The sequence below is a fragment of the Lupinus angustifolius genome, chromosome LG11 (genome assembly GCF_001865875.1).
Source record: "Lupinus angustifolius cultivar Tanjil chromosome LG11, LupAngTanjil_v1.0, whole genome shotgun sequence".
Lineage (NCBI taxonomy): Eukaryota > Viridiplantae > Streptophyta > Magnoliopsida > Fabales > Fabaceae > Lupinus > Lupinus angustifolius.
The window spans coordinates 8,416,200-8,433,119 of record NC_032019.1 but is presented as its reverse complement, the minus strand read 5'-3'; the positions used below and the strand labels follow the sequence as shown (position 1 = coordinate 8,433,119).

The 16,920-nt window shown below is 33.1% G+C and overlaps 2 protein-coding genes across 3 annotated transcripts; one reads left to right on the top strand and one right to left on the bottom strand.

Moving 5' to 3' along the window:
- Positions 6,607–10,068, top strand: LOC109360756 (protein LNK1-like). Its single transcript, XM_019605846.1, has 6 exons — positions 6,607–7,126; positions 7,216–7,567; positions 8,370–8,906; positions 9,205–9,353; positions 9,447–9,582; positions 9,669–10,068. Exons 1-6 carry the CDS (start codon positions 6,804–6,806, stop codon positions 9,765–9,767), a joined length of 1,596 nt encoding a protein of 531 aa, XP_019461391.1. The 5' UTR covers positions 6,607–6,803; the 3' UTR covers positions 9,768–10,068.
- LOC109360757 lies at positions 11,793–14,943 on the bottom strand. 2 transcript variants are annotated; one of them, XM_019605848.1, is made up of 5 exons: positions 14,852–14,943; positions 14,531–14,748; positions 14,316–14,445; positions 12,696–12,867; positions 11,793–12,253 (listed from the first exon to the last, which is right to left on the bottom strand). In XM_019605848.1, the coding sequence occupies exons 2-5, from the start codon at positions 14,741–14,743 to the stop codon at positions 12,034–12,036; spliced, it is 735 nt and encodes a 244-aa protein (XP_019461393.1). In that variant the 5' UTR covers positions 14,744–14,748; positions 14,852–14,943; the 3' UTR covers positions 11,793–12,033. The 2 variants fall into 2 exon arrangements, with proteins under 2 accessions (XP_019461393.1, XP_019461394.1); XM_019605849.1 differs by having other exon boundaries at positions 14,531–14,763; positions 14,852–14,927.

The following is a 16,920-nucleotide window of genomic DNA, read 5'->3' as shown; positions in this document are numbered from 1 at the left end:
ATGAGATAAAGAGGAAAAATATGAGAAGAAGAAGAGAATTTGAATAGTGAATATTATGTGTATTGAAATTAAATTGATTGTGAAAATACTAGGCTATTTATACAACTATAAATGTTAAACAATAAGGTACTAATGGTCGAGAAAAATAACTAACTAACCAACCAATATATTAACTAACTCCTATTATAGAAGTATATGGTAAAGTAGATACAGTTGGGTCCTCATTTAACTGCATGCACGTGCTGGAATCAATGCATTTCCTAGTCTTTTTTGTTTTCCCTTGGTGCTCTTCTTCTCCTCTATGTGTGCTTGCTGTGTTGGATTAGAATATTGCTGATTCAGTATCTGCTTTGATGGAGTGGAATAAGATTGTTGATTTAACATCTCTCAAGCTGGAGTGTGTATATTGGACAATCCAAGGTTGGAAACTATATGATTGAATGGGTCAGGAGCTAATGGTTTGGTGAAACAGTGTGTAAGTTGATTGACACTTGTAACTAGTAGCTAACGAACAATTCCCTCGACAACTCTATCCCTAATTGAGTGACAATCTATTTGTATGTGCTTATTTCTCTCATGAAAGTCTAGGTTAGCATCAATGTGTAAAGCAGATTGGTTGTTACGATAAATCATGATATGATTATCCTTCAAACTTACAAATCAATGAGGACATTGTGCCTCACAACCTGCCAAAGCTAGTGCTTGATACTTTGCCTCTAGTGAAGATCTTGAAATAATTCTTTGCCTTTTGCTTTTTTCGTGAAATCAAAGCTTGTCCATTAACAAAGTCGTCGATGGACATTCTAGTGTCCAAACAAGATCTCCAATCTAAGTCATTGAATCTCATAACCTTGTCTTTGTTTTTTAAAGTAAGAACAATCATCTTCCAGATGCATTCTTGAGGTATTTAGTTATTCTTCTAACTGGTTGATAATGTGTATGAGTGAGAGTAGCTAAATATTGATTAAAATGACCAACTGCATATGATAAACTATCCTTTAGGGTTGAGCTTGGTTTAATTCCTATCGAGTGTCATGAAGAAAACTAAACACATATTTCCTTTATCATAAACTAATTCCTTGTTGAGACCTAGCAACTTCCATGTCTAAAAAGTATTTTAATGTACCATTGTTAGCGATGACTAGCTTATTTAATGTTCCATTGAAGTATTTTAATGTTCCATGTCTAAAAACTCTTCTTCCTGATTATTCTTAGTAATGACTAAATTATTAAGATAAACTAATATTGTAATACACTTATTTAAACAAGCTTTAGAAAAGGAAAAATTGCATAAATCCCCCTAAACTTTATGCCTTTTGCATGTAGTTACTATGAAATATTTTTTCTTCATAATTACCTCTTAAACTTTATCATTTTATGAAATTCATCCCTGTACAAATATATTATTAATAACTCGTAAATAACAATGAAATTGCTACAATTAGACTCATAATAGTTGGATTGCAATAATACATGTTAGTCAACACTGATATCCGGAAGAAACCGCCATCGAAATACAAAATTGATTGAGAAGAAGAAAATAAGTAAATTATAGAGTTAAAAGTAATTAATATGATAATATCATTATATAATATAAAAAAATTAACAGTTAAGATTAAAAAAGTGTATGAGTACAGTTAAGATTTTTCATTGCTTTTAATTTAACATTATTTTTATACATGAACCAATTTCACTAACAGATAAAGTTTAAGAAGTAATTAGGAAAAAATAGTTTATAATACATATTTACAAAAAAACATAAACTTTATCATCGCTTCTATATACTTTTCTTCTTTAGAAAACAAAGCATATTCAACTTTGGATTGAGAATAGCCATATTAAATTAGCACTCTAGTTAATTTTGCATTCCATGTATGCTGGCTTGTTTTAGTTCATAAAGGACTGCATACTCAATCAAATTCATAAACTACATTTCTCAATCCAATGAATGCATATTTATGACCCCTCACTTACCATATTAGTCACATCAATCTCATCTCTCCCAATCATGATTGTTTTGATTCCTAGTGGTGTGTTCCACCTTGTTCTGAGTTAAACCATCTTATAATCATACTCTTCTTTGGTTAACATTATAGGAAAATGATCTCTAAGATAAAGTTCAGGAAGATACTAAAGATGATATATACTGAAGATACTAACAAGAATCCATTATAAACCACTCAGACATTATTACCAAATGATATTTTGCCCTCAAATATCTTCCTCTGTACTATACTCTAGTCAATTCACAATGCATGTTCAGTAGCGTGTGAATTAATATACCTATCAAACCTTAAGGTTCACTTGAGACTAGTTTCCTTTCACCACAAAGCTCATTGCAACAATGTGTTATGTGTCCAATGCATTTTTCCAAACCACAAATTATCTCAAATTCTCAAGTGGCCCTCCATTTGATATCCAACCTTACCACCAATTCAGCTCATAACATTTAACTTAATCACGACCTCAATTACAATGGTCAAACTAAGTCTTGAAAATAATTGCAATGGAAGTACATCAAATCATATATTAATTAGAGTGTAATATTTATGCACTAATAATGTAAAGATTTATACACAGTTAGTGCATCATTTACCATTCATTTATATTATTTTTATTTAAAAGTCAGTCATAATTAAAAATGAATGATGAATGATTCAACAACAGTATAAAAATCTCTTACATTGTCAGTATATACATCTTTTTTACTAATTAATGGTACATGGATCTAGATCATGCTTATGATAATTCTACCATTAAATTGAAAAATAGCTCATTTTGAAGAAAAATGGAGCTCATAATCAATTACATTCTAATTGTAATGACTTGGTATAAAGATTTAATATATATATATTAACAGTGTAATTTTTTATACTATCGGTAAATTATCTACCATTAATTTATTAATCATTATTGACTCTTAAACCAAAATAATATAAATCAATTGCGTACGATGTGTTGATAGTATAAAAACATTATACTATCACCGCATATATTTTAAATTCTTGTGATAATACATGTAATCAACTATAGACCTTGCTAGGAGCAATTATGTTAAGGACATTATAGAAATTATAAAAACTAGCGTATTGACAGACACCTGCCAACCCACTTTCCTATTATTTATAATGTGTAGTTTATATGTAATAAATGTCAAATATAATATTGAATTTATTCGATTAGTGTAATGTTCAATTTTCTGATAGACATAATGTAAGAAGAAGAAATAATTAACCAAATAATATGGAACATATATTAGGTGGAGAAGAACATTGGGTTATATATGATTTTTTGGTAAAAATTAGAAAATAGTGAGGGCAAAATAGGGATAACCACAAATTACACCATAGTGGATGGTTATTTTGGGTTTTCCTAGTAGTATAGATAAAGGATTTTCAAACTAAACTACATGGTTCAAAATCATTTTCCATCCCTTTAGAATACAACCCATAATGCACTCAAATCCATTAAAAACACTATAATTTCTTAAGTTCACACATAATCAAATAGAGTTTAAAATTTGTGCACTGATAAAGTTTTTTACACAGTCAACACATCATCCATCATTGATTTATTTTACTTTTGTTTGAGAGTCAATAATAATTAACAAATCAATAATGGATGATGTGTTGACATTGTAAAAAACTCTTACACTGTCAGTGTATAGATATTAAATCCAATCAAATAATCACAATATAAAATCATGTGTCCATATAATTTTCAAATAAAATATGTAATAGTTTCTCAATTAAAATCAATCACATAACATCAATCTAATGGTAAGCCATGCTAGCCCAATAGGCTCTCCAATTCTTGCTCATCTTCAACCTTGTATTATATCAACTTCACATTGCTTTGTAACGAGAAAAAAAAAAGAATATGAAAGATTTATATATATTTTTATTTAAAATTTAACAATGATTAAAAATGAATGATAAATAATATTAGGACAATATAAAAATATTTTACAGTTTTTTCTCAAAAAAGAAATTGTACCAAAAAAACTTTGCATTACTAGTTCGAGCTTACTATACCAAAACGCAGCGTTTTCCAAGGACACGCACAAAGATCGTGGACCAATAGAAACACAGCAAATGATCGGATCTCAGCGCGAACCTCACATCCACGAACCACGAATCGTGAGATCTGCTCCTTCCACGTGTCAGTTTGTCCGTGAAACCCTTCGATTTGATTTTAAAGCATTCAACAATAAAATATTCATAAAATTAAATTAATTTAAAAAGAAACTGAAGTCTCTGGAAGCTCTTACGAATCTCAACTTCTGCGCCGAACAAAGCTTCAAAGCTCTCAACCCTTTCTCTTCCAAATTTCTTCTTCATTTTTCTAATTCAGGTTTTCTTCTTCTTCTTCTTCTTACTCTTTTTATATATAAAATAAAAGTTTTAGATGATTTAATTTTATACAGAAGTATATTAGAGAAGTTACGATATAGCTTCTGAAATTAATATGTTTATGTTGTAATTGCTGTTAAGTATTATTTTAGTTGTATTGATTCTATAGATTTGGTGGTGTTATATTTGGATCTTATGGAAATGCTAAAATTAAAATTTGAGTTTAATCTTTTGTGATTTAAGTTTGTATTCTGGATCTTAAACTATCCGAGTTTGGCTCTTTGTATTGTATTTTTTGAAAATAGAAAAATGAAATTCTTGTGGTGTATTTTAATTTTAGTGAAGAAATTGTAATATATAAGTTCATAAACTAGTACAAATTTCACTGTGTTTGACTTTGAGGCGTTTTGTTCATGCTTCAAGTTCAAAAGAGGGTGATTATGATTGATGTGAGTGGCACTTTCCTGAGTAAGGTTGAGTTTTTGGCCACTTTATTAATTGAAGTAATTAATATGGTCGTTGATCTGGACCAGAACCTGTATTTATGGCATAAGAGGTGGTCTTTTGGGCCTTTCAGTAGTGAACTGCTTGTGTTGGGCTGCAATCATATTTCCGGTCCAGATCAGTCATCTTTGTTGCATTTATAAGAGAAGGTGGGGAAAAGATGTGGTTTGTTGAGTTTGTTCTGTCAAACTGTTATGTAATTCGTTGTGAATGTTTTCTGGATAGGTTCTGTTTTAATGTCAGTTACCCTAAACCATATTTGTAAGTTTGTAAGGCTGCTTTAACAAGCATCATTTCATCATGTTTTGTAATTTTGTGACCAAACACCTAAAATTACCGCTATAGAGGCGTCACTGTATTTTTGTGGACTGAAAAGGCAATAGTTGATTTAACTAAACTATTTGGCAAATTACTTTTTTTATTCAAATCTTACAAATTTGGTAAGGATAATATTAGTGGTGAACAATGACGGTGGCATTGTTATTAAGAAAATTCGATGGTTGCAAGACTAACAACACGCTTACTATTTGTTTTAACCTGCCACTAAAAACTCAGCCACTGATGGTTGCTTTTGATTTAATTGATCATTGTTGTTCTTAATTTTCTAACGCTGGATGTATGAGTACCGATTGACACAGAAGGGGATGCGTTTTACTGAACAAATGTCAAAAGTTCAATTGCATTACAGCGTGCTATGCTAGGGTCATTTGAGTTTCCAGTGTTTTACACACATGTTGTCTTGTAACATTTATTGCAAAATATGGTGGGATTAGAATTTAGCTTATGATTTCTTCCTTCATGCTCCAAGTGGTTCTGTTCATACTTGATTTTTTTATATCTCTCAACTTAGTGCTTTTTTTAGGTTTATTCTATTTTTGATAGAGAACCCTCTTTGAGGAGTGGGTAGAAAATCTCAAAGGAATGTTAAACTTCTATATGTATGAGGTACAAAATATTGCAGTTCAATTCAAGCTCCAATGTTTGAATACAATATCTTGTGTCACCATGTACTCTTACGTAGATCACACAGTTGCTTCTGATAACTTCCGCTTTAAATCTGAATCTTCATAGAATGCAGATTGTAAAATATATATCCCTAATTCACCTCCTTATTAAGACATCAAATTACAAATACTGTGATTATGATATACTTATTGAATTAGATATTGACTCTACTCATAATCTTAAACACTCAAGTTTTCAACCTTCTCCCTGAGTTCCAGCTTGGATATTTTCTTATCTCTAACCTGTTAATAAGTAACATAGTTGGAAAATTATCTGTAATCGAAAACTTCAAAAAAAAAGTCGCCTAGATGATCTTAAGGTGCACTGGCAATCCACCTGAATGTGTTCGGTTTCTCGTGCTCAATATTAGTCACAGGCTCACAGCTACGTGTGTGCCAACTTATTGGTTGTAAATTTTCATGGGTTTCTCACTTCCAAATCCTACAAATTAGGAGAGGGCTTGCGCCCATGTTCTGTGGTATGATTTACAATCCATTGTCAAGGCAGGGAATTTTAACAGTATTAATTAAATATTGTCATTGGAGGCAAGATATAGCTTTCAGTTTCATTTATTCACTTTTTTCCCTCTCTTTAAGTTATATTGGAATTTATGAAATGATAATCACTTTTTCTCATCTTAATCGGGTTTGATGCTATGTTTTTTTTTGGATTTATTGTGTTCTGGCAATTCTGTGATGTCAAGTTGCTGTAAGTAATTTTCTAGATATCTGTCTTTCTGTTACACCTTCAGGATAATGTGTGGCATTAATTTGGTGAAACTGATGATCATATAGTGCCCCATGCTGGTGACGAACATAAGGAGCAGTTTGTAATACCGGGTGATAGCTTTAAGAAATTACTTCAAGAGTTACAGGGTATCAAAAGAAGTACTGATTATGTGAGTAACTATGGTACTTACCAACTCTGAACCCAAAAGAAAGAATGCTGGAAAAGGTTTCATCATGGTCTCACAAACCTGAAGGTCTGTTTTCTGCATGTGACGGTAGCTCGTGCAAAGAGCTGAAAAGGCTAACATCAGAAAATACAAAGATGCCTGATCACTGTTTCAAGGGAAGCAATGTAGGTTCTAGCGGTAGCAAGCTTTGTGTAGATGATACTATCATGGGAAACAAGTGTGTAGTGGAGGATGATAGTGTGTCTCAATATTCAATCGATAACATATCTCAAACTGACAATGCACTCAGTTTTCTTGATAATGATTTGTGGCGGGATATAGGAAACTTTGAAGATGTTCATGGGACAATGTAAGATTTTCTTATATTTGACAGATAATGTTCACATTTCGCTTTGTATGCCCCCCATAAATATCTGAATGTTACTTTCAAAATTGCAGGAGTTGTGACTTCAATTTTGGAATGGAGAGTCTTGATAATGAAGATGAGTTTGGTTGGCTCTCATCTTCACATGGAATAGAAGGATCTGATGATGCAATGAAGTCTGCCTTCGAGTTTATGTCTGCTGAAATGTGCCCATTGAAAAGTACATCAGATTATAGTGTTTCCCTGAAGGAAAATGTTGAAGGTCTGCCAATTAGTGATTGCAACAAAAAAGCAGCTCCTATTATTGATGAAAAACTGAGGACTCAAATAGATGTTGATCATGATGCTGTCTCTACTCTACTATCAACGTTAAGTGAATCAGACATGATATCTGGTAATACAGATGACATGATGCCCAGAGAAAAGGTTGACTACCTCATTTTATTTCTTTTATTTTTGTTCATTTGACAACTTGTGCTCAGAATTCCTGAATTTCAAATTATGTTGCTACAACTCTGAGTGGATACTTTTACCCAAAAAAACAGGCAGAGACATATATGCAGTTATAAACTAACATAACAGGTCTCTCAAAGGAACATGACGTAATAAGTATGACATTTGCCTCTGACCTTTTGAAAGTTGTCATTGCCATTGAAATTAACTGCTCAAGTCCAGGGTTACAAGTATGCTCAAATGAATTTGGCACTAGACGTCTAGACCTGACTGTGTTTGGCATCTCAAAACTAATCTATTCTAGAATTCAATTCAGTTTGTATCTGAATATAATCATACATTCATCAATCAAAATGTGGTTTATAGTTTATGAAACCAGATGAATTTCTATCATCATTGAATAGTAAACCTTAATTTTAGGAATTGGTATTCTGTAGAAATTGAAATAAATAACTTCTTAGTCTTCAAGATGAGTTTATGATGTATTCATGTCCGTGGGATTTAATCCTGATTAGATTTTTAATTTTAATGTGCTCATTAAGGGAATCAAGTAATTCTTATCCTATTTGATATAAGTTATATTTTTCAATAGAAATTGGGGTGACTCAAATGTAATGCTCAAAATTTATTTTTGGGTGATTTGTTGGATTCATTAGGTTTGCAATATATGTTTTGTAGCAATCATGAACTAGCTGACTGCCCAGTCTATTTAATTCAGGGGAATTTATAAACCAAATTTATTTATCACAAACATTCTCTTTTCCTACTGATGCAGGGCAAGATGTCAAAGCCAATGGCAGGAAAGAGAAAAAGTCTAGAAAATGGTGAATCTGTTTGTCCCTATGCTCATATGGAGCAATATGCAGATATGAAGCAACCTTTAGGATCCTCTTCCAGTGGGGTTACTTGTCAGGATAGCATCAACAAACATAGACCAAACATGGATTCTGATTCCTATGGTTGCATACCAATGCAAAATTCTCCAATGAATCAGAATGGCTGCGGAGATGACTACGGTCTGGATGCAGTAGGGAAATTTGTTCACTGCGACTCACAACCGTTAAATAGCAGTTTCAAAAGTGAAAATATGGAAAATCCTTTGTCATTTCAAAATCCAGGTTCAGCTCAGCAGATAAATCATAAGTTTGAAAATGAGAATGACAGTCATAGTGAAGTTGAAGGAGTTAGCATAGGATTTTCACAAGAAATAGACTCATCAAATGTGCATGAAAGCTCATCCTTGAGCTCTGCACTGGACAACATCTCACTTGAAGCAGCTAGCTTCTGCCAGTTGCAGCGTATCATGGATCAGGTATTGTATCTTTGGTTTTAAAGTTTGTATTCTTCATGAGTATAGATTTTCTTTTCTGAGCCTTGTTAACATCGCATCTGATTCTGCTCAGGCATATAGATGTCAGGAACATAACTCCTAATATCAACCGGAATTCTGGATATGTGGAGCTTATTATTATGTTTGGTCCAGAATAAATAAAATATCTCCTTTGTTTTTTTTTTGTTACAGAAAGAGAATTAGAGTTTTCCATGCTGAAAATCTATCACTTTGTTGATTATAATTTGCTTTAGTAAACAAAATGGTTGCTTGAATGTAGCTCGATATTAGAACCAAACTATGCATAAGGGACAGTCTATACCGCTTGGCTAAGAGTGCGGAACAGAGGCATACTGATGCAAATACAAATGGTCAAACTGGTGGTGATGCCGAAATGTGCAAAGCAGTAAAGATACCGGATGCAAACAGGTATTGCTCACTTTTATAATTGGACTGCGGGAGGGAGGGGGTAGTGTTTATTGATTAATTTTTTTAATTAATATAATACATGGCTCTTTTCAGGTGTATGGGATTCATGGATATGGAAACTAATACAAATCCCATTGATCGTTCAATAGCACATTTACTGTTTCACAGGCCTTCAGATCCATCAATGTTTCCCCGAAATGATACTATTGCTTTCAAATCCAATTCCATGGTATACTTTAATGAATTGTTAACATGCTCAAATGAAGTAGATAGTAGTTCTTTGCTGTTGTTCTAACTTTCTGGTTTAACCATCAGGTACATGGATCGGTGACCGATCTATCCGTGAAACAGGTTTGTCAGGAAGAATCTACTGCTGGGGTAGAACAGAAGTCTTTAGGGGTAACACCTAGTTAAAAGTAAAACTCGAATTGGTGTTATATTGGTGTCCAATGTCTTCTTTTCAAGTAAGTTACAATATCATATATCATGTAAATATTGGAGGCTTACTCAATCCCTTTGTTAACTTGCCATTAGTTTTTTCCCATCCGTCACCATAATCCTGATGCATAATTGTGCTTTATCATCAAGGTTGCATTATGTGATTTACATGTCGAAACATATTTAAAGGAAGTAGTATTATATGTAACCCAAAATGGTAGTATATGGGATTATATCATTATATGACTTTTAAGTTGGTTGAGAACATTACTGCTTATTTGTCTGTCTCATTTGTGCATTTTCTTGCAACGCATAAATCAAATATTATCCAAGGGGTTGTCTTGTCTTGTTGAATTTTATTTTAGGAAAAAGAATCCAGCATGCAAAACGAAGTCATTCGGAATTAGTGAGGGAGAATCAATTTTATATTATCTTATGTTGCCTAAAATGACGTATCAAATTAGTCTTTGCAGATTCTTCGGTGATTTAAATTAGTCCTTGAAAATGATATGTAATCTATGACTATAAAACGATGCACCTAGGTTTGGTCCAAGTTGCAAATTTTATACATCAACATAGAATCATATTTGCGCATTATGATTATGAACCCCAAAATTTCTTAAAATTAACCATCTGGTAAAAACACAGTCAGTCCATTTGATCTATATCTGCACCAGACCAATTTTTGAGCATCATGCATATATATACAGATAAATGGTAAAGTCAAATGGTAACTTTTATCCATTGATTTTGTAGAAAGAATAGTTCCTTGATCAAAATGGTTAAATCAAATTATTTTGGATGACAAAAATCGGTATACAACCTATTTTGCACCCATAATAATAGCATTCACAAACTATGTAATAGATATTTTCTTTCTTGTGATAAAATTGAGGACGTTGGATGGTTGTTGAGGACTCATTTGATAGTATTGGGCTGTTGACATTTGACAGTGGACAAAATATAGAATTAATAGGTAGCACTAGCGGCAACAAACATAGCATGTTGAATAATGCAGAATTGTATTCAAAACCTTTACCCATTAATCAAGCTGAAGAGTAAATATAACATCATTAGGAGGTGAACCAATACGCAAAACCAGTATCTTATATTGTTAGTAGTTAAATCTCTACATATTGATCAAGCTCAGCAGTAACCCAATGCATATTACTCTCAGGGTAAACTAATATGCAGAAAGGTCGAAGCTACAACACCACACATTCCATATTATACATTTTTTATGCATTAAAACAATGCATTGAGACAACACATTGAAACTATTTCAGAATTTTGGATCCACAATCGAAAATTACAAGTTGAAAAGGACAAAATAGATGAATGGTTGGCAGTTGACATGGGTGCATTTGAGAGTGCACATGATATTTTGGCTTAAGTAGTAAATGCTAGTTGTTTTGAAAGTACCATGTGACCTCCATTATATATTCCCCATCTAAACGACTAATATTTTTTAATAAAAATTTGGGTCAACAAGGATAGTTGAGTCACACTTCATTGTTATTTTTTTACCGAATATTCTCCATATGCCCAGCACTGAAATTACCACACTCATTTCATCAACACAGCCACCCTCCGGTGGAGGAAAGTGATGACCTTTACAGCATTTTAAGCCATTGTCTGTATCCAAAAGAATCCACAACCGAAACACCCTCACCCTCTCAGATCAGCCAAAGTGTGAAGATGTTGCTGTCACCAGTGATTCGAGCCAAAGCTCCAGAGAGGAAAAAGAGACTTCTTTCCAATAAAAAAACATCATTGAACCATTAGGGCACTTCTTATTCATCCATAATAATAATTAGTACAAACACAAGATAACTTTTGTGCCAAGAGTGTATTGCTAATTAGTCTTCAGCATGATGAGCCTTGTGTGGTTCCATCAAGAAGTGGATGGTTTCAGCCCTTTGTAAAACCTACTTAATCAAATTGTATATAATATATGACAATTTTATATGTGCAAAAGGGTTTTTTTTTTCCTTTCCGATAGACAAAAAAATATCACAAGAACTTGGGGAAAGCTCATATCTAACAAACTTAACCACACCCAAAAAAAGATTTCTTTCCTAACAAGAGAAACAAAACCTCAGTTACTAAGATTATAACATAACACATACCATCATATATGGCAGCTAGTACTTCTGTTGAAATTCTTTAACAACTACAGTTTTTAATCATGCCACATTATACAACCAGGTAATATAAGAAGGAAACCCTTTCATAATGCTAATCAATCAAACGTTTGCCTTAGCTGCATCTCTGTTTCACTTTTCCAGGTTGCATGAGATGACTGGCCCCTCATCCTTTTAGATTTTTCCTTATCTTTGACTGTTGATCCTTTCTTCTTTGACTCCGAACTTGGATCAACCGGAGGGCGATCACCACATACAGGACAAACCATTCCACGTGCATTGGAGAAGGTCTTGGGAATCCCACACTGCAAGCACATTCTATCACAGAGAAGCAAATTACTCAGACTACAAGCAGCCCTTCAAGAATGAAAAGAAGTATATCCGCACGTGCATATAAAATTGAGCTTATAATAATGACTTGTGAAAATAGCTTATGAGAATAATTTCAACGATTTCAACGAGCTTCTTATATAAGCTTATGAGAATAAGTTTCCTTTTTTCTTATTTAAAAAACTTATTAAATAAGTGTTTAATTAAGCTGTTTATCCAAACATAATGCCTGATGTCTGTAACTTGGTCCTCGAGTTACTGCAAGTCTGCTACAAAATATTTTGAAGCGCCTAGTTATCTATTTGAGGGCTGAGAAACACTCCATAATACACCTACTGTGAACTTGCATCGGAGCTTTATGCACAGTCTACAAGTAGCACTAAAAATAATGTGAGTCCTTAGTTACTACTTACTTAGGAGGAATGTGTACCTTAAAAGTTCTGCAGCATCTTCAGCATTAGGATTGGATGCAGTTGGCACTCGCTTGACTGTTTCTGATGCACTCGAGGCTGCCGGTGTTGGTGGTTGGCTACCACCATCCATATCACTTCTTACTCGCTCATGAATCCCAACTAGTTGAGGTTTTGCCTCTACCACAGCACCTATAAGAAATATACCATTTTTTTAATACAAAATGAAATTCATTAAGAAAGAAGCAATAGAAGTACAAAGGTAGGAGGATATACAAAACTCCAGAGAAAAATACAAAGGACAAACTATACAAAACTCAAGAATAAGGGCAGGCCAATCTCTTTGCAAATATGAAATGGAAACCCCCATAGAAAAAACATTAGTATGCCTAAACAAGAGGCTTTGCCTTAGAAGGAACTTTCAATTCCCAAATACATGTAATTTCGAAACAAAAAGGAATATATACAGATACACTTTAAACCAGTTAACCAGAATTAAGAAAGATTCTGCATTTCATTTTAGTTAACAACCAGCTTAGTTAACACGACAGTAATGTAACAACCTTAACCAAAAAATGCTTTTCACTGCTTCATTTGTTGTTTCACCAAGAAAAATTGCATTTAAGACATTAACTACTTAAGCCACACTACCCAGAGCTTGACTCGCTTTGCACATGCCTTACTTTTTAATGTTGTAGGAACTCTCAACAATCACTTACAGTGGGATAAGAACCGAGTGTAGTAAAGCAAGTAAAAATACCAGGCTTTCAAGTTTAATGTACAGTTAATATATACATGAGCTTTTTAGTATCAGAAACGATTTCACTAATCATAATCTCAGCATTGCCCATGAGTCGCAACCAAAACTTCTACAGAAGTTACCAATAATCAAAGATTACTGTCAGCTCAAAATCTACATTTTCATGCAGCAGCAACTTGAATTGTGTGACATACTGAGTGATCACTCATTATACCAGACAACAAAATTAAATCCATATGATATTTTCTTCATGGGCAATTGCATGATAGGGAATTATGTCAGCCATTCACATGCATGACCATACTTACCCAGAGTTAAAAACATGGGCACCCTCATCATTTTTAATCTACCAATTTTAAAAAACGCCTAGCAGCTATACCTATACTAGTGTAAGTAACAAATTAGAACAATTTTTACAATCAAGCCAAAACAGCCACATAGGTTATACCTGATATACTATCTACCCTACAACAATATAAATTCATGCTTGTTTTTGTCTAAGGCTCTCTGACCCAGTATCTGTTAATCAGTTTTAACTCCAACAAATCCAAGTCAAGCCGCTAAGACCCATCTAAAGGTGCAAAGTTTTATGAGTGCTTTTTTTCCTTCCATTGACAAGACTCAATTCGAGAACCGAGCTTTCTCCCACTTGGAACAACAAATAGCTTAGGTGCATTCATGCCTAATAAGTAATAAACCAAACACCCCCTTTTAAAGTTCATCAAAATCCTAACTCACTAAATAATGCAAGTGTGAATCACTTTCTAACTTCACACTTCCTTTAAACCGAGACACCATAGCTGAAATATCTTCGACACACACAAAAAATGTTCAAAAAACACAAATAAAAAGTAAGAAATGAAATTGATAGAACCAAAACCTGTTGGTAAATCCTTCTTCTCCTTTCGATGCCTCCTCCTGCTACCATGTCTCCCTTGTTGTTGATCAACATCTCTGGCCGGGTTATATTCCTCAACACTATTGTTCAGAAATTGGGGTGGCCCTGAAATCTACATGAACAAACCCAAAACAATTAAAACCAAAATGCAGTTAGATAACCGAATTAAGAAGAAAGGTAGAAACTTTTTTCCTTACTTCGGAGAAAACTTCGAATGCAGAAGGAAGCCCAGAAGCAGAGGAAGGTTGGGGAACTTTGAAGATGGATCTGTCATATAATGAGGGGTGGTTTGCGGCGGAGGAAGGTTCACCGGCGTTAACGTCTTCGCCGTCGTTATCGGATGATGAATTATGGTCTTGTTCTTCTTCTTCAGAAGCAGAAGAATAGCCTTGGATTAGAGATAAACTCATTGTATCTGTTAATTCAGAAGCTTCAATTTATGATTGTTAGGGTAGAAAGATGATGAAATAATAATGAATTAGATTAGTTAAGATGAAGGAATAAAAGAATATAAAAACCTGGAAGAGAGGTGAGTGAATCGTTGAGGAAAGGAAAATGGGGATAGTGAGAATCGAGGCGTTAGGGTTTATGTGTGCAGAGGAGGAGATGAGATAGCAAGTCACATTGACCATCACATCGGCTGTTTCATAAAGTGTGTCATTAATGATGATAGTTAAAAAATTATATTTAAATTAAAATTTAATAACGAAATATTTTTTTGACCAATCATAAACATTCATATAAGAAATGGTATATTTTGTTGGATAAAAGATATTCATTCCTAATCACCACAAAATTAAGAGAACAAAAACATACATCTACTATTTTTATATATTGTCATTATATTATTCATTTAAAAATTGACAATATATAAATATTACACTAAAAATTAAAGAAAGGGGTATAATTGGTTAATGTATAAAAGAATGATATATTAAATTATTGTTAAAAAGGTAAATTACAATGATGTTATGCTCTTGTTTAAAACATTAATATAAGGAAATAAGTCAAAAATGAGAATGAATTTCTACCCACCATGCCAAAATCCTGATTTGGTTTTAGGAATTGGGCCTCATTGTGATCCTCCAAGTTGGGGGCTCTGCAAGTGCTTGTGGATGGAACATGGTACTCTGTTACTCCTAAACAAGATGCTTTTGTTGTCAACCTTGGTGACACATTTATGGTATGGAACATATTTGAATATTAAGTAGGTCTATGTGATCCTGGAAATAAAAAAATAATATAAAATACGTACTAAGATTAAGGATAAACCGATAAAGTAAGCACATGTCAATCAGAATACTAGTTGCATACATACATATTTTTTTGGGTACATATACATACATATTCAATGCACCCAAATAATTTTAGGTGTTAAATTTTATTAATTCTAATAAGAACCTTATTGTCCTTCTAAATCTAATAATTCATTATCTTTAATGAGTGAGTATAATATTTATATATTGTCAATATAAAAATTTATATAAAATTAATCATCATTTATTTTTATTATTTATTATAAAGAGTCAATAATAATTAAACATAAATAGTGGATGATGCATATTTTTTTTAATATTAGCCCATGTTTCACACATTCTTGTTAACAATACCTCTAATCTGCACTGGCCAAACTTGAAAATGATAACATGATCTGATTTATTTTTCAGGCTCTATCGAATGGGATTTACAAGAGTTGCTTGCATAGAGCAATTGTAAATAACAAAGAAGTGAGAAAATCTGCTGCTTTCTTTCCTTGTCCAAGTGTAGAAAAAATGATTACTCCTCCAAAAGAACTTGTTAAGAAAGAGAACCCAAGACTTAACTTGCAGTCCCAAATGGTCTCTCAAATTATGTCACACATTAATGGAAATATGATATGTTAATAAAAAGTAAAATATTTACTATTTTTTTCTATTTTTCCTTTAATATTATTGGAACTCTTGAAAAAGTGAATTCCATTGCTAAAGATCAAAGACTCTTCTTGATTAAAAGGAAGAAGCAAATCAATACAAAGATGAAAAGAACTCAATGAATTTTCTCTTATTGATTATGAAAAGTACATTACAAATACAAAGCAAGGATCAATATATATATCCTTGAAAATAACAAACCTAACAAACTAATAACTAAACATCTATCTAAAAACAGAAAAACTGAATATGTAAAATCAGAATTATTGAGCCTATTACAAAGCTAAGAGAGATAGCTTGTATTACAAGAAATTGTTGGCTTCTTAAATAATCATAAAAGGACACATCATAGGCCTTTAATTTATGTAGATATGAAGTCCTATAGTTGATCCAAGAGACTTTGTATCTATTTGATTCATTGTGATGATGAATCTGACTTGAGTAAGTATTGTCATGGTTGACTTGATGCACCATGCCCTTGCCTGACTGAGACATCAATTGGTGCGCCAAGGCCTGTCCTGACCGAGGCAGAGCGAACTGGTGCGCCAAGGCCTGTCCTGACCGAGACAGAGCCAACTGGTGCGCCATGCCCTGTCCTGACCGAGATAGACTCAACTGGTGCTCATTACCCATGCGCATCTGATGCAGGCTCCGAGACTGGCACATGTGCATCTGGT